Source organism: Cervus canadensis, chromosome 13 (assembly GCF_019320065.1).
Source record: "Cervus canadensis isolate Bull #8, Minnesota chromosome 13, ASM1932006v1, whole genome shotgun sequence".
Classification (NCBI taxonomy): domain Eukaryota; kingdom Metazoa; phylum Chordata; class Mammalia; order Artiodactyla; family Cervidae; genus Cervus; species Cervus canadensis.
In genome coordinates, this window is record NC_057398.1 from 42,522,794 (window position 1) to 42,549,270 (window position 26,477).

Here is a 26,477-nt window from a genome sequence, read left to right on the forward strand (position 1 = left end):
CAGGAGACCCCGGTTCAATTCCTAGATCCAGATCTGCTGGAGAAGGGATAGGCTACCCACTGCAGTGTTCCTGGGCTTCCCTTGTGGCTCAGCTGGTAAAGAATCTGCCTGCAATGCAGGACACCTGGGTTCTATCCCAGAGTTGGGAAGATCCCCTGGAGAAGGGAAAGGCTACCCACTCCAGTATTCTGGCCTGGAGAATTCCATGGACTGTATCGTCCATGGGGTCACAAAGAGTCGGACACAACTGAGTGACCTGCACTTTCTTTCACTTTCACTTAAAGAAGGACTTAGGCCAAACCATGAACTGAAAACCAGGGTATAAACCTTAATTTTTTGAACCTCAACTTTTTTTGGCACATGCTAGTTTTTTCAGTTATATATATATTATTTTCATATTCTTTTCCATTATGGTTTATCACAGGATATTGAATATAGTTCCCTGTGCTATACATTAGGAACTTGTTATTTATCCATACTATATACAATAGTTTGCATCTGATAATCTCAACTCCCAATCCATCCCTCCCCTGCTCCATCACCCCTTAGCAACCACAAGTCTGTTCTCTGACTCTGTTTCTGTTTTATAGGTAAGTTGATTTATGTTCTATTTTAGATTCCACATATAAATGATACATTTGTCTGTCTGACTGACTTAGTATGATAATCTCTAGGTCCATCCATGTTGCTGCAAATGGCATTATGTTCCTTTTATGGCTGAGTAATATTTCATTTGTGTGTGTGTGTGTGTGTGTGTGTATACATATATATACCATATCTTCTTTTTCATTCATCTCTTGAAGGACATTTAGGTTGCGTCCATATCTTGGCTATTGTGACTAGTGCTGCTATGAACATATAGGTGCATGTGTCTTTTCAAATTATATTTTCATCAGGATATATTCCCAGGAGTGGGACTGCTGGATCATATAGTAGCTTTTAGTTTTTTGAGAAACCTCCATACTGTTCTCCATAGTAGCTACACCAATGAACATTCCAACCAACAGAGTTCCCTTTTCTCCACACACATTCCAGCTTTTGTTTTTTGTAGACTTAAAGATGGCCATTCTGACTGGTATGTGATGTGGTACCTTATTGTAGTTTTGATTTGCATTTCTCTAATAATTAGCGACACTGAGCATTTTTTCATGTGCCTATGCTCATCTGTACATTTTCTTTGGAGAAACGTCTATATACATTTTCTGTCCATTTTTTGATTGCTAGCATCACTTTTTTTAAACTGAAGTAATAACAACCTTGACTTTTTTTGAACAGCTATACCTTGTGAAGCACTAGCAGGAACCAAAATTTCATGTTTTCTAAACTGAGTATCACTGCAGAATATTTCTAAACTTGAACTTTAAAACTTCATTGAGTCTCTGCCTCCAGTTAACCTGGTTGTCTCACAGGAAGGGGTGTGCACCTTGATGTCCAGTGTCCAGAGTCCTGACCCAGCTCTTGGCTTCTGTTGGATGGAAAAGGCCAAACTTCCATAGGAACTAATGAAATCACATTTTTGTCTTTCAGGTTCAGTATTTCTTCAAGATCTTGGATAACTAGCAGTGCAGAAAGTAAAGCAGTCACAGGTTGGGGCATTTAGACAAGAGTGAATCACGCACATGAGGAATGTGTTCATTCTTTTATTGTCCATTGTTTTAACCTGACTGAATACAAGATCAACAAGAGCACTGTACTCCTGGCAATTATGACATATGTTAGAACATGGATTTTTGCACTGTAGACAACATTCAACATCAGTCTATGGGGTACTGCATTGCTTTTTATAAAGTCCAAAATAAAGATTTATTTTCAAACAAGTGACTTTGGTTTATTTCATACATTACACTTTTTCTTGCAGAAAAAAATAAAATTGTACAACTGCATAAATATAAAATTCTTCCACCATGAAAATGGTTAAAACATTCATAAAGACACAGCACCAGCATGTGATGCCTCCAGAGAAAGGAAAAAAGGAAAGTGAAAGAAAAGGTACAAAGCAAATGAATCGGCCCTATCACTAGCCAAAGTGATGGGCGCTCCGGATCTCACCCACAGTTTCAGAACGGACTGGAGGACGGGGAAGGAGAAGTCAAGACGGCATTCAGGACAAAGCACAACGCCACCCATCACCTCTGCGTGTGTTTCCATAGTGACACTTAGAGTTTAGAGGGCAGTTCCCCCATGACAGCCCACCCCACCCCCACCCGGACCCAGGAGAGAAAAAGAGAAGACCTAACACCACAGGAAAGGACTATGGAGTGTGTTAAAAACGCTCATCGATGGGCCGTTATATTTGAAAGAGCCAAACCCAAAGAGGAAGAAAAAAAAGGTACCATGCCAGTTTTATTCCCATTGAATATTTACACCTTGGACAGCAAACCTTGCCCACATAAAGTAGAAAACGGATACGATAAAACATGGCTTGAAAAATGACCAGGGTGTGCACCTAGAGTACTGTACACTAAATAAAATACACAAGGCAGCAATACTTAGGGGTCAGAAACACTGCGTACTACAAGTCAGTTATGGAATCATAATTTACAGTAAAAATGGGCACGTCCCAAGGCTCAATTTTTATTTTGTCTTTTGTCATTTACAGTAGAATAAATATTTTGTTGCTATTGCTACACTTTAAATTTACATTCTAACCTATTAAATGCAGAAAGCTAGTGTAAAGCATATAGATTAAGTGTAGGTCCCATACGTATGACAGTTTGTTCAAGACTAGTAGGTTTTTGTATCTTTTTTTTTTTTTTAACTTTTTTAAATGGCTAGTGGGAAAGATGTGTGCTTGTGATCAGCTCTTAACTTCAATTTTTACATCAAAGCGTCCCTGAAAACGGTCTTTCTCACTGTACCCAATGTTCTCACCGTACGCCTTACACTCTATGCGGATTTCAGTGTCCATGGTGAGGTTGGTGAACTGCACGGCCAGGAGAGGCTGCAGGTACTTGGGTTGCAGGAGCTTGCCGTAGTAGGGATAATACTGCAGAGGGAAACCAGGATAGCCACCCAGTCCAAAGTACTCTATGCTTCCAACTTTTTCCTTATCTTCGTCTCGCTAAAAGACCAGAGAGGAAATGAGATTTTAATGGCTCACATCCTGGGAATCACTGTTTGTACTCACATACAAATGAGACTGTCAGTCCCACAGAGCTGTCTGCTAGAACACCGTCAGTCATCCTCCAAGACGCCAGCCCCTCCGGGAGGAGGTGAACATTAGCCACTGGAGGATGTGACACATCTGACATATACTCTATCTGACACATATGCAGCCTAATCCATAGCAGCCTTGAGAAATGGTCCTCAAAGGAGACTGTGCTCATTGTACAAATGGGAAGCTGCAGCAGAGGCCAATTAAGCATTTCTTCAAAGCTAACACAACCTTCTAGAAATAAAGCCAACACCAAAAGTCAGAAACTCTTCAGTATGGGTCCAGTGGATATTCTCAATGACATTATCTCTGAAAGTTTAACTATTTGCCTTGCATTTTCTTGTGTCCATTTCCTTTCTTGGTGCTAACATAAAATTGGACTGTTTGGAGATTCCTTTTATTCTACTTAAAGGAAATACACATTGATGGTTACCTTCATATTTTTATTTTTATTTTTTTAAAGAAAAACAAGAAACAACTTTTCAGTGTAAAATTGTCAATTGGAAAAAAAACATTGGCCTGAAGTTTTTAGCACAACGTGGGCTAGAGAAACATTTGTGTGGGCTGGTTCACCTCTCAGATCTTTAAACCAGTATCCCAATGGATTAAATTTGTTTCTTGTTCCAGTGGAGAAACTGACAGTTTTATTCTTGTTACATCTTACAGTTTTGTTAAGTTTTACCCAGTGTACCTACAACTCAATTGGCTGAGACTCATTCCTGGAAGCAGTGTTTCTTATTTCCATGTTAAAATTTTACCTCTAATTTAAAACCATCTCCTTTATTCTCCCCTCTCCCCCATCCACCCTCAGTAACTCAGAAGATCTCCTTACCTTGCCAGTGCACTGAACAGGCAGGACATATGGATTATACTTCATCACTGGGTAAGTCTCCAAGGACTCATTCTTGGGAGGCTAAAAATAAAACCCATGTTGGTCAGTAAGTTTGTAAATAATTTTTTTATTTCTGAAAAAGAAAACTAAAACTTGTAGCCCAAACAAGTACACTTTTGTCAGCTGAAATAAAAACCAAACACTTGAGGACAGCAGAATGAATGACTGCCCTAACCAATCTAGGAAAGGTCATTAATTTTCTTGAAAATAATAACAAAGTTCCAACTTTTGTTCTAAATGGAACTTCTAATGGTAACCCATTATGTGCTCTATTCAAGAACTCTGAAAAATAAGAGCCAACTCAGAAATATCCTCTTTTCTCATTTGCTAAGATTAAAATTAGATGGAAAGGTGGGTTGACATTTCTGTTTTTATAAAACTGGGCTTTCCTCCCGAGCCATGAATAAATAATGCCATCCTTCTCCTTCAAGCATGCCTTCTTCAAGTAAGCTTTCCTTTTTTAAATCTCCAGTAGAGGCACTGTCATTTAAGTCCCAGTTTTGTTAGGAAATTCCAGTATGTAAAACAGATAAAGGTGGCACTGCCCTAAATGAAGGGGTCTTGTAAAGGGGTGAGTTCATTGAAGGGACCCACAATACACTTTGAAAGTTAACGGCTGAAGTGATAGCCAGGGCCTGCCCTCCTCAATCCCTGGCTCAAATCCACCTCATAAGACGTGTGAGGAACGTCTACTCCCTGGACAAAGCCGCTTGCCTACTCACGTCGGCAGAGCATGAGTCTTGACATGAGCTGTAAACACACAGTCTAATCAGAGTTAGATAAAAGGGACAATTTTCTGTATCAGTAAGGGACTTTTTGGTACCATTCTTTGTTTTGGAATACAAAATGACGATCATCTAGATTTAACTCTCTTGGAACTTTCTGCCAGCAATAGATTTATCTTTAAAATATGTCAAGAAAATGTTTACTAACAAAGTAGTTACTGGAATCTATCTTCACGGAGGAGGAAACAGGTACATGAAGATGTGGAGTTCTACAATCTCTATAATTGCAACAACAAAAGAGTTTGGGATTTGGGATGGGATGCCAGTCAGAAAGTGGTGATGGGTAACCACGGGGAGTCCAAAGCAGGGGCGCTTGGGCAGGGGGAAACTGAAAAGTAAGAGTAGCTGAATTCATAACTTTAACAGAATATCTTTATAAATATGGGAAGAGATGTGAATCATAACAGACTAGAAGTACCGCCTCTGGGGAGGACAAATATCATTCATCATCTATAAAGAGAAATTACCAAAATTACCAAAAGATTTAAAGAGCAAAGATCACAATTAATCCTTGGGACACACTGCACCAATTCGTTTCACTGCTAAATACCTGGTTTATCTTGGTGAAGAGCTTCCTAGCAATGTGACCATCAACTCTGTGTGTGATGTAATGGCTCTCACCCTTTTTCTTCCATTATATCCTCGTCCAGACTTCCCTGGTGGCCCATTCAGTAAAAAAAAATCTACCTGCAATGCAGGACACCTGAGTTTGATCCCTGGGTCAGGAAGATCCCCTGGAGAAGGAAGTGGCAACCCACTCCAGTATTCTTCCCTGGGAAATCCCATAGAGGAGCCTGGCAGGCTACAGTCCATGGGGTTACAGAGAGTTGGTCATGACTGAGTGACTAAACCACCACCATCCTAGTCTAAGTGGAAAGAAGATTTAAAATTCTGTTGAGTGATACATAAATTTCTGTGGGCAATCCATCAAATCAGCCAGCCATCTACCCACTCATCTATTTTTCCCTCCTGTGGCAGTGAGGGAGTTTTGATATATCCTTCAGTTATGATAATAAAACTTTTCATCTCTACATTGACTTTTTGAAAATATTCATGGGTAACACTGTGGGAAAAAACAGCATGTAACAGAAAGCTGATGAACAAAAGAGCCGGATTCCAGAATGAAGTAAATTTGTTCGTATAACTCTGTATTCTGTAGTCAGTTCCTATCAGAACCAAAAACTACCCTCTTAATGGTGATGCTCATATGTGCAAATATAAGAAACATGGAAGAATGCATGCTTAAGAGAAAAGGATGGCATTTTTAAATTCATGATCTGGGGGAGAGAATGAACTTAGCAATTTTATAAAAGCAGAGGTAACACCAATACAATTTTTCCTTCTAAAGAATTACTATCATCCCACTAAATGGTGAATGGAGGCAACTTGCCATTTTTGGGTGATCTCCAGGAATACTTACCTTATATGGGCTGCAATAATGGCAAAAGCCAATGGCATTGTTATAAAAGTTCAACCTAGTACTCAACTAATTTTACCATGAAGTCTTCATTCAGTAAAAACAAAGATTTTTTTCTGATGATGATATCATTTTTCTCAGATTACCAGATACTTTTTTTTCTTTTTTTTAATACCGTGGCCCCTAGGGTACCAAAACCAGAGTCTGACTGTACAGGCAAGTAGGTTTTAAACTTAGAGATAACCTGTTTCTCTTTTTACTTTTAAAGAGTCTATATAATTACATTATAGAAATGCAGAACAGGGCCACTGGACTGATGTCAGAATTTGGCTCTGCCGCACAGGATTTCTCTAACTTTAGGAAATAAGATTAATGACCTAACTCTCAGAATTTCAAGATGGCTACAGAGGTTTTCAATGTTACTCTACTGATGGGGCTTTAAAACTGTCACTGAGGATCCTTTAAAAACTCATTATAGTCTATTCTTCTCATACCAATTAAGGACTACATCTAAGTGTGAATGGCTCATTGAAATTCTGTGATTTAAAATAATACTTGCCTTAGGTTTGAAGCCCAGAACTCGGTTGAGCTTTATAATGACACATGGTTTGCCATCTTTGTAGCCGTAAGTTTCATCATTTATTCCAGAGCAATTTCCCAGCCATTCAAGCTTGAACCTGCAGACTTTTCGCTCTCCTTGTTCGTTGTTAAATTCTCCTCGATCTTTGAGTTCACTGGGCACATCTGAAAATGCAAATGCCATTTTCACATTGTACTGACAATTCCCTGAGCATTATTGATAAAGGACAGGGCTTTCTTTCCTGCCGCAATGACTACTTTTCAGACAGGGCTATCCTGCACCTACTGTATGGCCTAAATTAAGGAAAGATTTCCAGCAAGCAATCTCTCACCTCTCCCCTGACCTTAAAAAGGTATTTTTACCAAAAGCACTAGCCAGTACCTGACCCCACACCAAAACGTCATAGTACTCTATAGCGCTTGATGAGCAAGCACATGATGTCTGCTCTCTGACAATATTTCTCTTTCTTTAAATAATGGATGACTCTGCTGTTTAGAAGACTGAAAGGAAATTGGATCTCTCTTCATGGGTAGCATTGTTTGCACAGGTCAGCATCAGCTTAACTCAATAATGGGGATGTTATAATTAGAACACAAATTAAAAGGACTGCCAGTAATTTTCAGAACTATAAGTTTCTTGGTTGAGATTTCTTAGAGCTATGCTGCTAATGAACATGTCAAACAGTAAAAAGTGAACAGGAAAGAATTGTTTTTCCTTTTCAACCACCATTCAAGGTTTGAAAAAAATGTTTTTTGAGTTTTTGCCTTTTAACACTGAGTTCTTATAAGCGTTTGTTCGATGGAGAAAATTTATAGCTGCGTGTTTTAAATTGAAAGTCTTAGGAAAAAATAAATGAAAATAGAATTCAAAGTTAAAGCATTCTGCAGGAAATTGATGCAAATACCATTAATTATGTATGTGTATGTACATATATGTACTTAAAAAAAAAATATATATATATATATTTTAAGTCCACAAATTAACTATTTTCCCTTCCAATAGTAAAGTACCTCAATTCGGTCCATCTCCTGAAAAGAGATTCACTCTATCATATGGAGTGAATTTAATCATTTTATCATTTAATTATTACAAAGTAAGATGAAAATCTCATTTAAAGTCAAATGAGAAAAATTTCATGAAGATGTTTCTTTTAAATTACTAAATCCTTTCAAAATAACTTAAAATGGCAATTTACCCCATATTACACAACCATCTGCCATATAAAGAACAGGAGTTGAATGGAATTAGAAAAACTGATTATCACCTAGTAACTCACAGCAGCATCTTATTTGTGATAGGTATGAAAACAAAGCTGGGAAATTCATACTTCAGGGAGCAAGGGGGAGGATGTGTGTTTGTGTCAATGGCTTAAGGAAACTAAGAGCCATTCTTTACACTCATCAGTCATTCCCTTATCCAGATGCTTAGCTGCCCAAGATATATTTCATTATCCATCCTGGCCAGGGTCTTTAAAATATACCCTGACCATAAACCCTCCTCCATCAGTTCAGTGTGGTTATAGCTAATCACACCAAAGGGTCATTTGGCTGAGAGAAGGTCCTATGAACTCTTCTATAGGGGCCAGGGGGCTTGGGGGAGGGAGCGGGGCAGAAATCTGGAAATAAAGGCAATTATGTTTCTCAAAACCAATATATGTAGGAGGATCAGAACTGTAATATGGTCTTTGAGTCTGATCAGTAAACAGAGATGCCTGGCAGTTTTCAAAACACACCTTTCAAATGGGGGTTAAAGTAACACTTGCCACTATACAGTTTCACTGTATCCAAGCTAAAACCATAAAGTCTTTCTGCTTTAAAAAAAAAAAAACAAAACACAGTTCCTCTCAATATGGTCAGAGTTAATCTTTTAAATACTTCAGGAGGATCTTTCAATCATTAAATAACAAATTGAAACAGGAGATCAGAATTAACCAATCACAGTCATCCAAAACATGTCTACTTACTGCCACAATCTTCAAAAATCATATCATCCTTCTGGGCCGAATCTCTGTACTTCTTCAGGAAATTATCTATGTTATCCACATATGTCATATAGCTCTTGGGATCATTAGGACGAAAGCCAATTTCAGTCTTTTGGATCTGAGGAATCTGTGTTAATCCTAGACCAGGTAGAAAGTTAGAAAAACAGAGAAAATCATGAGTGGGGAGGCAACCAACCAAGATACTGCAGACTCTCCACATGTAAAACGTACTTTGCTAATGCATTCTGGCTAAAAAGAAATCATGAGTCAACCAAGATACTGCAGAAGCAGACTCTTCACACGTAAAACATATTTTGCTAAAGCATTCTAGCTAAAAAGAAAGGCTTATGAGACTTCCCCAGTGGTCCAGTGGTTAAGACTCCACCTTCCAATGCAGGGGCTGTGGGTTCAATTCCTGGTCAGGGAACTAAGGTCCCACATGCTGCAGTGTGCAGCCAAAAATAAAAAAATACACTGGGTTAAATTCTCTCTCATGTGAAGTCCTTTCTCTGGCATTTAGGTTAAGTACATAAGTACCAATGACTGTGTCTTAATTATCAGACATCATATAAGTTCCCCAACAACATTTCATGATATGCATATTTCTATTTTATGAATGAAACACTTCTTGCACAGAAAGGTTAAGTACCTGGCCCAAAGTCACAGAGGAAGTGGTGGAACCGGAATTCCAACCCAGGCATGGTGTACTCCAAAGCCTGTTCTCTTTCCAGTTTTCCTTTGTGCCCAAGTTAAAAAAAAAAAAATGCATTGCAAGCCAGCATCTCACGCAGATGCTTCTTCCTTCCCTAATGGCACGTAAGACTGAGCACAGAGGTCTTCCTCCATATTCCTTTTAATCAATGAACTTATGACCACTGAAAACTGCAGACTTAAGACTACTCAATAGAGACCATATGCATCTTTTAACCTAAACTGGAGGCATATGGAATTTATGTGTTTCTCCGGCTTTCCATTCCAAACGTAAATGGTTATTCTGAGCAAGTCAAGTGCTGGACAGGGTAAAAACCAAAGTATGTATACCTTGGATTTCCACTCTTCAATGACTTTTTAGATTCTAAAAGCCTCTGCCATTCACATGACTTCCTAGACAGACATTTGAGCAATGATACACAGCACTGTCTCAGATAGGGACTGGACAGTTAATCACAACAGCATTCTATTCTAGGACTGCCAGATAAAATATAAAATGCACAGTTAAACTTTATTTTCAGATAAATCATGAATAATGTTTTATACAAGTATGTCTTATGTAAAACTGGGGACATACATTAAAAAATTATTCATGGTTTACCTGAAGTTCACATTTAATTGGGCATCCTGTATTTTTATTTGTTAATCTAGCAACCCTATATGAATCCCCAGTCCCAGACTTGCCCTCTTAGTGTTGGGCACAGAAGGAGCCTCATCATCACAGTCTTTCAGGGTAAGCTCCATCGCTCTCGCTTAGGGGCTTATTAAATGTGCAGCCTCGCAGACTCTGCTGGGGACCTGCCAAATCCCCATCTCTAAGTGTGCAACTGGGGAATCTCTGCTTACCAAGCTTGAAGAGATCCTTAAGTACTCTTGGTTCAAGAACTACTGCTTTAGGGGATGAGAACCTGGGTGTGCCAGTCCTGACCCAATGACCTCATTAAAGCAGAAGTGATGACCACAGGGTAGTAGCCATGTGGTGGTTTAGTCACTCAGTCGTGTCTGACTCTTGTGACCCCATGGGCTGTAGACTGCCAGGCTCCTCTGTCTATGGGATTCTCCAGGCAAGAATACTGGAGTGGGTTGCCATTTCCTTCTCCAGGGGATCTTCCCGACCCAGGGATCGAACCATGTTCTCCTGCATTGCAGGCAGATTCTGCACCAACTGAGCTACAAGGGAAGCCCATTTAGCAGCACCATTTGTGAGGCTTCAGACCAGGTTTCAGTAGGGTCTGGGCTAAATGACCCGTTATTTTTCCTCCTCATTAACGATGGCTTTGCGCTTCAAAAGTAATTAAATAATGAGGTTGGGGAGAGCTCAGGACTGAATAGGCAAGTTCTTTTGTGCCTGCAGTTACCTAGAGGCATGGAAATGATGAAGACAGGGAACGTGAGGGTCTGCAGCCAGGCAAAGAGAGTGCCCAAGACAAGCTATGAGTGACATTAAGAGTCATCTCAGAAAGGATAGTGGAGAACCTGAAGAATTTCTGGGGGCTGGGGGGGAGGGGGAGTGTCAACGGTGATAGAAATGAGTCTAAAGGGAAGAAACAGGAAAAGAGTCTTCTGTTAAAAACAAAGGTTACTACAATTAAAACATTTTTTATGATGCTCACAAACCATAGAAAATCATATGACTTTAAATATACTCAATATACTCTAAAAAATGTTTCTCTATTGATACATTATTAACTTAGAAAATTGGCATTGTGATTATAGTACAAAAAGAGGCCACATGATAAAGATGATAGATACATACATGCAAATATAAACAAACAGACTGCCACTGGGACTGCCTTCCTGAGCTAGAGCAGTAGACAGGGCTCCTCCCAGCGAAATGCAGAAAGTCTAGGAGGGAGGCTTGTTGCTGGTTTGCGTTGTAAACAAGACACCAAGTCGAGGTGACCTCCCTGGACCTGGGGACGAGCAGAGGCAGGCCCAGAGCTAGAGGTTTCACAGAACTCAGGGGAGGGGACGTTCTCCTGATCCTGGAGTCAGGAGGGAACACAGCCTCGGGGGACATTCGCTGATCTCTGGGGCGGGTGGGGGGGACACTGAGAAAGGGCAGCGCACAGGGCCAGAGAACTCAGAGGCAGATGCCGCTGAGTGTGTCGGGTATTCTGTGTGCCTGCAACGGGGTGGGAGAAATGGACTAAGATCTGTGTGCACAGGGTTAAACAGTGTTCCCAGGCTTGGGAAATAGAGGCGCAGGAGAGCAGTGGACAGATGAAAGAGATGAGACCAACCATCAGAAGCCAAGGGGCGGTCTCCCCTCAACTTCAGGAAGGAAGGAGGTGGGGAAGAACCGGCTGGCTGACTGCAAGGACATCGGCCTGGTGAGTCATGGTCTCTCTGCAGAGCGGTGACACAGCAAAAACACAAAACACTAACAAAACGTCCAGGAGCCTGGTGTGAGATTTGGAGCATCTCACCCAACAGTTCGAAAGGTCACACTGAGAGCAAACACGGTCGCCTCTCAATGGCGAGGAGAGGGTCACCCGGGCGGTGTTCCCTCTGGCCCAGCTGCAGCTCTCCCCGCAGCAGTCTGCCCTGCACTTCCTGGCTGCGTCTGCATTTCTCTTCCCTGGCTACTCTACCTCCCAGGTGTGTATGTGTGTATGAGTACAAGTGATGGACTTCTCCGGTTCTCCCACAGCAAAAAGGAGAGCAAGAAGAGCTGGGGTTCTGCGGAGAACTGTCCTTTCCCTCTCAATGCCGAGTGCAGGGTCCCCACTATTAAACAGACCAGATGACACGTGTGAGACCCCAAAGCATTAGCTCCCTTCACTCAGTGCTCTGGCTCTTTACTACCAAAAGGGCACGGCTAGGTGAGCTCTTCAGCAGTCTGAGAGCTCTGGTGAAAACCAAATTCATGCCTATCCAGAGACTTGTACCAGTGATCCTTTTTTTTTTTTTAAATAATATGCTGGGACAGAGTAGACCACCATGGTAGCATCCAAGGCTAATCCATTTCTAGCACCACAATTACTTTAGCAAACCTGGTTCCCCTCACTCCTGCAACATCATGCAGAGCTAGTGATCGAGTCTGCACACCAGCGATTCTTATTGGAAACGCTGCTGTTAATGATCTAAGATCTGATTAATGAAAATACAGATATTATTATTACATGCACAATGGCACCACTGGCTCAGAAAAGAGTTATACACCACGGGTCTTGTATCCACCAATTCCCAAGAGCCCAAATCCTTCAGAGAGTTTGGCTTATGATCAAGCCTGTATGTTACCATATGAGAGACATGTCGATCAAACACACTTGAAGAATCTCTGTGTTCTGCACCAAGAAACATCACTGATGAAATCAAGGATGTAAGAGGTGAAATGGACAGGTAAGCTTTGGGTCTTGCCATCCTGTGAGTTGCCCAGCTGGATAAGACCTTGGGCCAAAGTTGGCAGATGGAGCCCAGGAACAACAGACCAACCCTCGGGGAACACAGCCATGTCTCGCTGTCTTCTCTAGGTGAAACTTTCCCTCTGGAGTCTGCACGATCATAGAAGGTATAACTAATATAAGCCTTAGTGACTATCCTTTTAAGATACCCAACTTCTGATCTAAATGTTCCTTCCAGAAAAGCATGAACCATTTGGGTTGAGGTCATGCAATCAGCTTCTCTCTCTAAACCCTAAGCTATGGGAGCACACACAGACATAATACACAAATACCCAGGAGGCCACCCCAGAGTCAAGTGTGGCTCTCGCCTCCTTGGTATGTTCTTCAGCTCCCTTTCCTCATATTTCTGGAAGGCCCCTCACTCTATCAGCCACCACCTCTGTCTCTTCTCTTCTCTTTTGTCTAGAATCTGCTAACCTGAGAATTTCTCTTCCTGCAAGCTATCAGAGAGCAATCCCCTGGACTGTTCTGTTCTGGATAATCTTAATTAGGAGAGTTCTCTGATGAGATTTTCTCTAAACCATTAGGAAAATTCCTACTAATTTCTCTAAAGCAATTAGATACTCAAAAGAAGCAGATGAAGGACCCTTGACCTGGTATCTAAATCCTTTAAACCATTTATATTATCAGACTAATTTTCCATTAGTCTGGGATAAAAAGGGATAGAATTGGATTTGGCAACTTCTTTATTTTCTTGGGGCTTCCCTGGTGGCTTAGATGGTAAAGAATCTGCCTGCAATGAGGGAGACCTAGGTTCGATCCCTGGGTAGGGAATATCCCCTGGAGAAGGAAACAGCTACCCGCTCCAGTATTCTGGTCTGGAGAATTCCATGGACAGAGGAGCCTTCGGGCTACAGTTGATGGGATTGCAAACAGTCATCTTGAGTCCATGAGCAAATTTCTCAACCATGACCCTCTCCAAGGACTACACAAATCCCTTCAGCTGTCCCTCTCCACAATGTTCACTCCTTGGTTGTGAGTTATAGCTCTGGATAAGGACAAGCTTTGTTTGTAGCAGTAACTCTCAGAGGCCAAAGACAGCAGAACACCCAATTACTGACCTGCAGTTTCCAATTATATTCTGGGAAACAGACCTAACCTGCTTCTCCAGTCTTCTGAACTTGAACCTACATGAACCACACTAAGCTCTGGACAGCCTAGCCTTCAACTGATCATTTGCCATAAATTACAGACTATTATCAAATAGAGTCACCTGAAAGGACTGAAATGAGAATCTGGATATTTGAAGCTTTACTATTTGGTTTTTAATTTGTGTGTCAACTTCACATAAGATTTGAAGTTAAAATAATTAAAAAAAAAAAAAAACAACTTTTGGCTTTACACTTGACTTTCAATAACATTGACCTCTCCTTTGGTTCCCCATTTCTTGAGAAACAAATAAGGAAAACACATCACCATGGACTTTAGTAGGGTTCAGAGCAGGAGGGGTCAAGGGAAAGTAAAAGAGGAAGGGAAAGGAAAGAGAAAAGAAAGACTGTTCATTAAGAAAAGTATTTTGCTTCTAATTAGGTTTATGATGTAGCAAGCTTAGAATGTCTCTATCTACTTATGAGTTTGAAGTATTTAAACTAGAATGCATTCATCTTAACCTTGCAAAGTTACTCAAAGGGAATTCCAAAGTGCAGCTGCTTGTGCCTGTCATTTATTACAACCAATAAATTACTAGGCCAAATACCCTAAATAGGAATCACTTTCCACAGAAACCTCCAGAAGACAAAAAAGTGCTTATAAAGGGAGCCTTGCACATACTACATACATGTTGGTCTTCTGAACATTCCAAGTAGAAAAGTAATTTTCCATTAAAAAAAAAACTGGGAATGTGGTTTTATACACAGTCATACACATCTAGGTACACATATATACACACAGACATGGGCTTCCCTGGTGGCACAGTGGTAAAGAAACCTGCCTGCCAATGCAGGAGATGCAGGAGTTGCAGGTTTGATCCCTGAGTTGGGAAGATCCCCTGGAGGAGGAAATGGCCACCCACTCCCGTATTCTTGCCTGGAAAATTCCACAGATAGAGGAGCATGGCGGAGTACAGTCCACGGGGTCACAGAGTTGGACACTACTGAATGTACACACATGTGCGTGCAAACACACACACACACACGTATTCCCCCTTCAAATGCCACTAGGATACTTATGGGTTTTGATTGTTGCTTTTAATTTTTATTTTACCTATGCAGGATTAATACCAATTTACCTAACAAAAATACAATGAGGGCACAGGAAGAAAGGTGCCACTGTACTTTCTGGAAACCAGTCGCTTAAACCTCACTTTCTGCCTCTGATTTGCTTTTGACTGTGGCCTGGGATCAGCTGAAGTCAATCCCCCTGCTGCTGGGCAGGTTCACATCTCCACCCTCCCCAACCCTCAAGAATCTCAAGAAGCTGCTTTCTTTGAAAAGTCTTAGAAAGATGAGTTGCTGGACTTTCTCTACAGCCTATTTGGGTGTTCAATAACCCTCAGTGTATGGAAATCTTTTCTCCTAAGTTAAATGGCATGCACACTGGTTGAAGGCTCTTCTCCATTTATGGAATTATCCTATATCGTCAAATATTGTTTTTTCCTATAGTTGTATAATCATCTTCAGGTGAGCAAAGAGAATTACTGATATTTAATTCAAGGGCTTTCTCTTAGATACACACAGAATTTCACAGGGACATAGCTTTAATATCTTATATGGCTCATTATTATGCTTGTTCTCAGTAAAATAAATGATAACCACTTTTATAATGGAAAACTATAGTCAAATCTATCATATTAATGATGCTTTTTTTAATCCAAGGCCAAACTGATGAACAAGCACACACAGTAGGTTGATTTTAGATACAAAATTTGCTAAGTGACCAATATCCTAAAATAAGACACCACATTGAACAGGATATCTGATGATGTCTACTCATGCATGTTATATAGGGAAAGATACTTTTCTGGTTGGAAGCCACTAGGTGATACCTCCCCATTTCCCCTTCATCTTCCCAGCTTCTCTCATCTTGTCTGTCAGAAGAGCCATGGGGTCCTGAGATTATTAGAATGAGAGCACAGAACAAGCACAGATATCAAGTGCAACCCATAGTATTTTACCACAGACGTGGAGGTAGAAATGGAGGCTGTAAGGTCGATGTTCTTTCCACTACCACCTTCCCCAAGCCCTTCCCTCAAAAGAGAGCAGCAGAAAAGCCCTACATGAAGCTTCAGATTCATCTCCCCACTCCCATCTCTATCTCTGCATGAAATTTGTTACCTGGTTCTATTCACCAGAGGTCTTTGCTCTGCTCAGTCATCTAAAATGAGCACATGAAGTAAGGCACATGTTTTTCTGTGACTCCAAGAATATTTTAAGTTAATCAGTAGGCTTCCTATGCACCTGAGCTGACATGATTAATCGTACCTTTAACTTTAGACTGGAAGAAAAAGCACCCTGGGGAGGTGAGTCGTGAAGGCCAAACAGCCAGGCTCACTGAGGAAGGGAACCTGGAGTTTGCTGTCCTCAACCCTTTACCAAACTATGAGTCTAGGTAGGAGCCCCTGGAAATCCTAGTGCCCCCAAGGCCAACTCATCGATAGCCTCAGACTCTGGGCGCAGGTTGGCAGGACCCATTTGGAGGAGGGAGGAGAGGCAGGTGAGGGAACTGGGTGCCAGGCGGGGCCTGGAGGGCATCAGATGTTCATCATACAAGCTCACAGATCAATGGAATCTAACGAAAGAGCAGAAAAACATCTTGCTAGCACTCTGAAGTAATAATTCCCCAAAGTATAAGGAAGCCAAATGTGTCCAATTCCCCCTTTTGAAATTTAAGTGAAAGAGCCTAAATACAGTGTGATATAGTTTGGAAAGAAAAAAAAAAGGAATTCTGAGCCTGACGTAATGACTTCTCAAGAACTCACTGGAATTACAATGAGATTGGAATTCTAATGCCTTGACAAGATGTTTCCCAATCAGGGTGAAGTGAAGTCTGCTGGTGGTGGCAGTGTGGTCTGCTGGTCTCCGCCCACCCTATTCCCCTGCCTCCATGCTGGCTACACTTCTCACTGGAAATATGAGCCTTTTAAAATGAATTCTTCCTACACTGAGCCACCTTTACATCAAAACAAAACAAAAACCTGCCCACAACTTAAGAGGAAGAGTACACATTCATTGCTGCTCACCAGGAAGCAAGGTGGCTGGAAGTCTCCCGGACCCCCTGACTAACACACAGTGACCTTCATTTCGTCCCCCCGTGGCTCTGTGAGTGCAGGGCAGGGTGGAATAGGGATGGAAGGGGAGACTTTTCCCTTACACCACTGGCCAGGCAGCAAAAAGCACAGGGTCAAACCAGGGGCAGGCACGGTGAGCGTGAGTGCGTGTGGGCACGTGGGTGTGCCTGCTGCCCTCTCCCGCACGCTGACAACTGCATCTCTCTCCAGACCCAACACCCTTAACATGTGAGAAGAGATGCCACTGACCACTGCTGAGGATTTTCTTAAGAGGGTCCCCCAGGGAGGAAAGCTTGGCAGGGGTGAACCCAAAAGTGGGGGTATTTTAGAGGGAGAGTGGGACCAACGCGATGTCACTTAAATGTACCTAACCATTTTTCTTAAACCTGTTTCCTAACCCAGATTCTCTCACTCTCCATGGAAAGCTAAGATCCTATTATTGTTGTTTAGTTGTTAAGTCCTACCCAATTCTTTGTGACCTCATGGACTATAGTCCCTCAGGCTCCTCTGTCCATGGGGTTTCCCAGGCAGGAATACTGGAGTGAGTTGCTATTCCCTTCTCCAGGGGATCTTCCCGACCAATGAAAATCTAAGTGTACAAAACACCCATGTTATATCATCCAAAGGCTAGAAATACTAAATTCAATATTCAAAAAGAAGACACTCTGCTTCCAGTGAAATGACAGGGCTATAATAAAATAGAGGCTGTTAACAGCCACAATTTACCTAGTGCCACGAGGTTTGTGACTCTAAAGTACTATTCACTTTACATATATGTAGTATCTTTTTAAATTCTCAATCCCCATTTTATAGATGAGAAAACTGAGGCTTAGTGAGGTTAAGTACTGTGTGGAATGGTGGGATTGTGTCCAGCTCCACAGCCCCTGCTTGTCCTTTTCAGGTCAGTTTTGTTGGGAACTTATGTGTCGTGGCTTGCGCCCTCAGGAGCTGTTCTCACATTTAGGTTAGGCAACATGAAACTGCCAACAGGTAACCATTTTTGACCCACCAAAATAGCAAATTAATATGTTTCAACATAAAATCTCAGCAGCCCTTGCCTTCCAGGCTGAGTAGGCACTTCTGTTTCAATATCACACAGCAACACGACTTTGTAAGGAATATTATAACCACTAATGGCTACAACTGGTCAGGGCAAGAAACTGTACGTTATCTATTTTTTTCTTACATTTTTCTCCTGTTTAAAGATTTATTCCTTGCCCTGAGACTTTTGTGTTTAGCCCCGCAGCTTGTCCAGTATTATAGACAAACAGATGCAAATGTTCTGTACAATTGCCACCGCTTAATTTGGCCACATTCACACATGTTATTTAGAAGAGATCTGATGACAAGGTATTCCAGTGTGAAAAGGGCAGTCAAACCTCAGTCTGGTCAGGTTTGTCTTCATGACTCAAGTTCAGTTTATAATAGCATTAATAAGTCTTTACATCTTTAAATGACAGACCACCTCTTTCACACATTCACTAGGTTCATTTGACTTAAATACACACTTTCCCCCCTTTAACGGTCATGAAAAGAGAGGCTTAAAGATACTAATTTGAAGTCAAAAAGTTTGCCAGTGTTTCTATACAGATCTTGTCTGTGGCCTGAAGAAATAGTTATTGCCTACCGAAAATATAAATTCTTAAGATGTGTTAAACAGAGCCCGGGAGGGTCCCTCAGAGCACTCAGGGAGAGTCCACAGGCTATGCTTCTCGATTCTCGGCAGCGAGTGCTCTGCCGACCTGGCCACCCCGCTCAAAGGCCACTGTCACTTTCAAATGAATGTTATGTCCCTTGAAAAGGCGAAGTTTGTAAAAGGAAACTTGGCCTAGCCTCTCCTGGCAAGATGATGGGTGAGGAAAAGGAGAGACAGCGACATGACAAAGAACTGGAGGGGGTGGAAGGGGGTGGGATGGAGGGCTGAGGAGGGCTCTTCCTGTGACTCAGACCAAAGGACAGGAATGCATATTTCCAAGATGAGCCACCGGCATTCCTTTGGAGAAGTGACTGTTTGTCAGGTCAGTCCAACTGCTGTGAGGACACTAAATATAGGTACTCAGAACATGTCTTTTAGGAAGGGGCTGGAAGGAAGGGGAGGGAGGGAAATGCAAGGTCATTTGTAAACCCTTACTTCAAAGGTCTGGCTGTTTGACTCTTTCTTTTTGAAAGTGAAACTTCCCTTTCTGCAGAGAACATGAAGAATTTTAACTTTATTACGGATTGACTCCACAAAGGTTAAATACTCAAGGGCCAGTTTTTAAACTGGAAGTTTTAAACTGGAAATTTTCTTCAGGAAATTAAAGAAATGCTTGACTTTGGGGTCACCTTGAGTATAAGAATTGTTAGAAAATGGCATCATGATTGAAAATTAGCTCTTAAGTGGCAAAAAAAAAAGAAAAAAAGTCTACACAGATTTAAAATTATGACTACTAATGCTACCATAAAAGCTGAAGCAGATGTGAACATGAAAAAAGATACACCATGCTTTACTGTCACAAAAGCCAGTGTCCAACATGTTTACTTAAGATCCTACATTTCTCTGTACAAACCAGAATTCCTGCCTCAACCTTTCCACAGACCCACCTCTTTGAGGAAACAGTTGTCACAAACTGTGAATTATTTAGCAGGCTTAAGTCATTTTATATACTTACATGTTCTCTTTTTGTCACTTCCAAAATCCCCGAGATCTAAATTTACCTGGAAATATTTAGGATTTTTCTTACAGTAGAGGACTATTTGACTTGGGGCGAACAAAGAGTGTTTTCCACCTCCATATTCTGAAGCTTTTCTTCCGAGAGTCCTTCTCAGGCCCAAGGAGGAGGAGGACATGACAAGCCTGTGACTGGCAGCCACACTTGATCAAGGCCGCTCAGTCCCATGAAGACGGCCTCGAGACTGTCACCTCAATACAGCTGTTAGTAAACCGTTGCCCGGGGAAAGTGGAGACGGGACACATCACCGCCACCCCTGGTGGCAGCCTCAAGGTCATTGACCATGTGAGAACCCGGAAGTTATGCAACACTTCCTCTCTGGAGGTCCTCCTGACAATGACTTTGAGATGAGCCAGACAGTACAATCACTAACAGAATAATCGAGTGTGCTGGCTCTGCGCTCTCGTCCTTGGGTCAGTGTCAGGCGTAAGGGCAGTGGGACTCCCCGGGGTTTAGTGACCGGTGAGGACACACGTGCCTTCAGGGCAGGTCAGTCTACAGTGACGGCATTCACACACAGCAGGGCACTCGTGTGGCAGCCTGCAGTTCTCAATGATAAGCTCTCTGTGGCCTCAAGTTTTCAGAGCTAAAGGAGACAGGTACTTAACCTGCAAAGGGGGCCCAGAAAGCCAGTAAATAAGATGCCTATTAAACAACAGGCATAAATAGAGGAGTGAAGAGAGTGTGCCTTGTTGAAGGTCAAGCTGCCCGTCAAGAACAGGTGAAAGAATAGACTCCTGAAGTCAGGGCTCCCCTCCCTGGGAGTTGGTGGCCATTTCAGAGCTTCTCATCATCCCTAAAAATAAGTTAACCTTTAAAAACAAGAGCCAAAGTGGTTTTTTAAAGGATTTATCTGAATCATAGTCCCCTCAAGCAAGTGAAAAATATGTGTGTGAGCTGGAAAGGCCCCATGACGAGCCCTCTAACCAACCCCTCGGGTGTGAGGGACGATGAGAGCAAGGCTCTGGTCAGGAGTCACAGAGCAGGTGAGCACCAGACTGGATAAAGGACCAGGGCTCTTCTCCCTCCCAGCAGAGCTGGGAAAGTAAGATGTCTGCAACCCCAGCAGCACTGCCTGCAATGCAGGTAGGAGAGCTGGCTGCAAGAGACACAGTCCCCGTTTTTCCTTCCCAGGCTGGCTTTCCACCACATGACAAATGTTCAGAAGAATGTGCTCAGATAATACAACTATTGTTCGCAGAAGTGTTATATCAGTTGAAAAAGTGACCCTCCTTTCACCTCCAGAAGAAAACTGAACATATTTACATTCATTTTACCTGGTGGGGCCACTCGGTCCTGATATGTGGGCTTGAATTCGCTGATGGTGAGCAGCATCACTTGGATGGTTCCGATGAAGATGCCCGCCAGGCAGCCATAAAAAATGACGTAGAACAGAAGGATCTTAACTGCAAGGAGAACAGACAGAAATACAAAAGGCTATGAAGCAGTCCCACGCGCAGAATGCAGGGCAAACCTTGCCAGAGATGAATGGATTTCCTTCCTGGCTTCCCTTCTAACCTGTGTCTTCAGAGTCTCCTTTCCCAACCTTGATCAAGAGTCTGCACCTCACTCCCAGACTCCCAGACTGTGGGGTAAAAACAGGGGGACAGGGAGTCCTCCATTACAATGTACCTGTGTTGCAGGATGGTTAAGGGTAGAATGAATATTCAACGAGAACTAAGATTCTTTAGGAAATAATTTTATTCCCTAAATTTTAAAAAAAACTGTCATGAAGATCATTAATAAAACCTAGTGCTGTGTTTGTGTGCTTATGCAATGCCTTTCAAATATGACAATTTACTCCCTTAGAGAATGATGTTTCCTTTGCTTGTTTATCCCTTGACATTTCAACACTACAATCCAGGCCCTGATGCTTCTCCAAACATTCGAATGCCCGTGAGTTTTTATGCTGAGAAAGAGTGATGAATGCTGAGCAAGCTGGTGAAGCTCTCCTGACCAAGTACACCGTCTTTCCTTTCAGGGGCACCAAACAACAGCGGAGAAAAGAAAAAAGAAGGAACTGCTATGGTAAAATGGCAAGTAGAAATTTTTATTTCATCTTCTGACTGGACTCAGATTAAGGACTAATAAAACTGACTTCTCTTCTTCCCATAGTTCACAGGATAACAGAATGGAAGCCAAAATGGCTGCAAAAGTAAAACAAAAAACACACAACCAAAAACAAAACCCCAAAAAACAAACCTTGAAGCACATGGACTGGAATGAGGGTATCAGTTACCAGTTTACAGGGATTATCTCCCAGATTAGCCGCATAGTAACAGGCTGTACTAGGCATCGCCGGGCAGCCCTGTGCCAGCCAAACACTCAGTGTGAAGGCAGCAGTGGGAACAGGGTTATCAAGTCTGAAACATGACTGCACAAAGGAGCCTTAAGTCACTTCTCAAAACGTTCCAGTCTCCTGCAGTAAAAGCTGGGGTCCTTGGGAAAAAGCAACAGAACAAAAGTATTATTGAAATGTGTGTGTATGTGCGTGAAGAAGGTCAGGAGGGAGTGGGTTCGCTGTGGCTGGAATTAGCCAGATTTGCCTTCTGTGTATACTTCAAAGCTCAACTTTTCTATCAGCGATAAATAGTTCAGGGGAAATGATACTCTAGAGTTGTTAAAACAAGGAAAATCCACATAAAACCTACGAAAAATGCTTCACCATAATCCTTTTTCTCCTCCATTAAAGAAAAAAATAGAAAAGAAGGAAATGGGCAAAGACCCACGCCAAGATAAGAAGAAATGAAAAGACTGTACAATCCAGAACTACAGCTGCCCAGCTCAATCCATTCCTCCCCGCAGGACAAGAGTTAAGTGCTGCATTCTGTATCCAGGCAGCAGTAGGCAAATGGCAAGGCTGTGACGTCAAGAGATCTGGAAAAATTTTCCAGTGAATGCTCCTAAGAGGTGCAGGAGCTGGTGTAACACGGTCAACACGGTTCTCTGCTGCCCCCACCCTAGGCACTTATAGCCTAACCACGGAAACGTTTAACACTCATTTCTGGGGCTCCAGATACCCGATTCTAACAACAGGAGGAGGTACAGAATTGAGGCTACAATTTGATTTAAAATACAAGTATGACTGGGGAAAAACAACTCATTTTGCAAGCACACTGATTCAATCTCAGGAGATACACCCTCCCCTATCTGCCCAACACTGTACCCTCTGGGAACTGTGCTGAGATGTGACTGAGTCTCCCGCGTTGGTGTTGTGAGGTCACTTGGTTAGAGCGGGCAACGCAGGTGTGGTGGGGCGGAGGCAATGGGGGCCAACACGCTGGTTCCAAAAGAAAAGCCAGGTATATTGTACAAACCTGACAGGGTGGCGCAGAGGGTACACTTTAGACACTTTTTTTTTCCCTTTTGAAGCAATAGTTCTTCCTTTAAAAAAAAATAAGTAATATAGAATTATTCCAATTAAAAAAAAAAAACAGTACCTTCAAAAGGTCATATGCAGAAGGGAAAATGGTATCTGGGCCCAGCGGTCAACATAAACACCTACCAACGCCTGTATTAACTTAACGAAAAGGTAGGCAGCACTGGGCGATGTGCGTGCTACGCTCTCTCCAGCAGGTGACAGGCGAGGCTCTTGCGTCCATCTTGGTGAAAATCTACCTACAAGAAGAACTGAACCAAGGGCAACCTGCCCTGGTCTCAAGGGCATCCATGTTGGGCCCAGGACTAGAAAGGTGGCGTTTTCTCCACAGGAAGACACGGCTGCCGCCGCCTTCTCTGTCTACGAGAGGCTCTGTCATTTCTTACATGGCCAGAAAGGAGGAGACATACTACTGCAAAAGAAAAACTGGATTTTTTAGCCCAGCACCTCACCTGCACCTTGGAAAATGGAAGGAAAGATGAACCATAAGCATCAGTACTCATGTCTGCATTCATGAATCAGTGTATCGACACTGCTGTATGTAGTATCAAGACACAAACAACACACACACTCTTTCTCTCTCTCTCTCATACGGAGGTGCTGTCAGCTTACAGAACAAGTGCTTCCATACTGCCTTACCCTCTAAAACAAACATTATTCTGGAATTGGCATGAGGAAAGAAAGATATTTTATGAGAGGGAAAAACACTAGAGGGCCAATTTTACAATATGCCTAGAGTCGATGTAGCCCCTAGCCCCTGATGAAGCTGCGGTCAGATCATCATGGTAGGAACCGCCAGTCAATTTGGGAGAAGGGAGCCCATCCTGCAGCGTACCCCTCAGACCTCACTCAAGTTACCAAGAGTAGCTAGGAGATGGCCCAGGCTGGGAGCTGTTCACTCCACAAACACCCTGAGTTCTCCAGGCCTTCCCTTCCACGTTAAGAAAACACAGAGAGCTATCATTCTGCATAGGAAACTATGGCAGTAACCCCACTGAAGAATACAGTCTTCCCAAAATAAAATACAAAATACAAGCTGCAAGCCATCACCTTAAAGACCTGCATTCAACATGCTCAGGGATACCTATGCGTATGGGATAAGATTTCACCTTGACTAACCTTGAAGTGTGATGCATTATTAACCCTTTACTTTTCAATCAAGAGAGACCCATTACAGGCTGCTTTTTTTTTTCCTCTACAAAAATCGTACATTCCAGGTTCTTCCATTTCAAAATGTCAGCCAAGCGCTATTTCCCTGACTCATTCTGCCGATGCTCACAGAGCCTTCCAATCAGAAGAACCACATCAGCGCCTACCCAGGGCTCCCTCAGCGGCTGCAGTGGCGGGGCTAGTGGTGTCGGCGATGGTGATGGTGATATTAGAGAAGGAGGGGGCAGTGATGCAGGAGGGGGGAGTTCCCTCCCTCCTTCCCTCTCTCTTCCGCAGTCACGACTCATATTCAGATTTGCCTACAACTCTGCCCTTCAAAATGACCTTACAAAAAAAGAAAAAAAAAAGTCACCCTTCCCGTGTAGAGAGGTGGAAGACAAGTGAGGTATCTAATTTGCAACGGGAAAAAAAAAATCTATCCAGCCAAGCAACAGGCTACCCAAAATCTTGTAAGATGACCTGTTTCTGCCTTTATGCTATTTATTTCTTACACCCAGGCACCGATTCTGCCTCTCTCTGTAGACACTGAAAACAAACCGACTTTTGCCATGTTTGGGGGCCCAAAGCTCAGAAATGGAGTCCTGACATAGAGCTTCCAGGGCCGTTTCTGGGCTGTGATGACTCCAGCGTAGGTCATCGGTGGGGAGATTGTAGGTCTCGCTACGAAATACTGCAGTGTATGGATTCTGTCACCGCCGCCCCCCACCCCCGCCTTCTGAAGTACATATTTAGACTAGAAGAAAGGTGCTATAACACACAAACTCTCCTGTATTCGATCCGATTTCCTTCCTGCGGTTCTCTCAGAGCCTCAAATTTCATTTTTAAGGACTTGGGACACGACTGTAAGGGAGAGACGGATCAACTCTCCCACCGCCGGACCGTTCCCAGGACGGAAGGGCTCCAGTGATGCTCAGATAGGCTACAACTGATCGAGACCGCCACAATCCACATAACGCTCTACCTGGCTAGCTCCCATCCCCGCCCGCGCCTATCCCGGGGACTCCGCATTCCGCACAGGGATGACAAGCCCGGGCCAGGGCAATCCGAGCAGCGCTCACCACCCGAGCCCGCGGCGCCCTCGCCAGCGCTGAGCGCGCCGAGCGGTCCGCAGAGCCTGCGCGGGGGATGCGCCTACCCGGAAACACTAGGCGCTAGGGGGGCAAGGGCTGCGGACCCCGTACTTACACCAGCTGCCACCGGTCCTGCCCAAAAACTCCTTCTTCTCCGAGTTCCAGATGAATTTCTTCCAGCTGCCCTCCTCCTTGGCTTTTCCGCGGGCCATGGTGGCGGGTCAGCAGCTGCCGCAGGGACTGAAGATGGGTGACTGCGGCGTGCGCCCTCGCGTCCTCCCGGGCTGCCGCTCGGCGTTCCCGGCCTGGCTCTCCGCTGGCTGCACCCGCCGCTGGCGCTGCGGCTCTCTGAGTGCCAGACGCGCGGCGGAGAAGCAGAGTCAGGAGCGGCAGGAGGGGTAGGCGGCGGCGGCGGGGGCGGGGGCGGAGGGAGGAGGGAGGGACCGCGCGCGCTGGGCGGCTCCGAGCCCCGCACCTATTGGTGGGCGCGCGGCCGCTCGCGGGCTCTGTTTGGTCCGCCACGCGCTCCTCTTGCCCTTGGAGCGGCGGGGGGTGGGAGTTCGGGGCCCGCAGATGCCGCTCCCGCAGCCACCAGGGACGCGTGTACGGCCCCCACCTCCTGTGACCTCTGCAGAAACAGGCAGGGACGGGAGAAAGTCAGAAGGAAGGACGGACAAACGACAGCCGTCCGCCACGAGTCGAGAAATTGGCAGGGGCGCACGCCCTACCTTTACTATATACCGCGCGGGGCGGGGCCTGCGGCCCGAAGGGGCGGGCGCGGGGCTGGCACAAAGGAACCGCGGCGGCCGCGGCGGCGCGAGGGGCGGGCTGGAGAGCTGGGGCGCGGAGCCGGGGTTGGGGGCGGGGGGGAAACGGCGCATCCCCTACCCCGCGCAGCCCCCTCCTCGATCCGGGCTGGGTACAGACCCGCCGTTTCCGTAGTGAGCTGCCTGCACCTGCGTCGCCCGGCGCCCTGCAGGCGCTCGGGGTCCCCG

At 43.8% G+C, this 26,477-nt stretch overlaps 2 protein-coding genes and 1 non-coding gene across 3 annotated transcripts in view; 1 reads left to right on the forward strand and 2 right to left on the reverse strand.

Annotated features, from left to right (window-relative positions):
- Positions 1-2,233, forward strand: part of NME7 (NME/NM23 family member 7) — a 226,982-nt gene extending 224,749 nt beyond the window's left edge. The window contains exon 12 of the mRNA XM_043486385.1: positions 1,528-2,233. Within this exon, the coding sequence (XP_043342320.1) occupies positions 1,528-1,560 (33 nt within the window). The 3' untranslated portion in view covers positions 1,561-2,233. The remainder of the gene's footprint in view (positions 1-1,527) is intronic.
- Positions 1,628-26,216, reverse strand: ATP1B1 (ATPase Na+/K+ transporting subunit beta 1). Its single transcript, XM_043486386.1, has 6 exons — positions 25,598-26,216; positions 21,141-21,269; positions 8,792-8,947; positions 6,808-6,992; positions 3,987-4,067; positions 1,628-3,061 (listed from the first exon to the last, which is right to left on the reverse strand). Exons 1-6 carry the CDS (start codon positions 25,692-25,694, stop codon positions 2,798-2,800), a joined length of 912 nt encoding a protein of 303 aa, XP_043342321.1. The 5' UTR covers positions 25,695-26,216; the 3' UTR covers positions 1,628-2,797.
- On the reverse strand, positions 12,437-12,569 carry LOC122452636. Its single transcript, XR_006272796.1, has one exon. It is a non-coding gene; the product is annotated as a small nucleolar RNA SNORA66 (small nucleolar RNA).
- Positions 26,217-26,477: the final 261 nt, after the last annotated feature.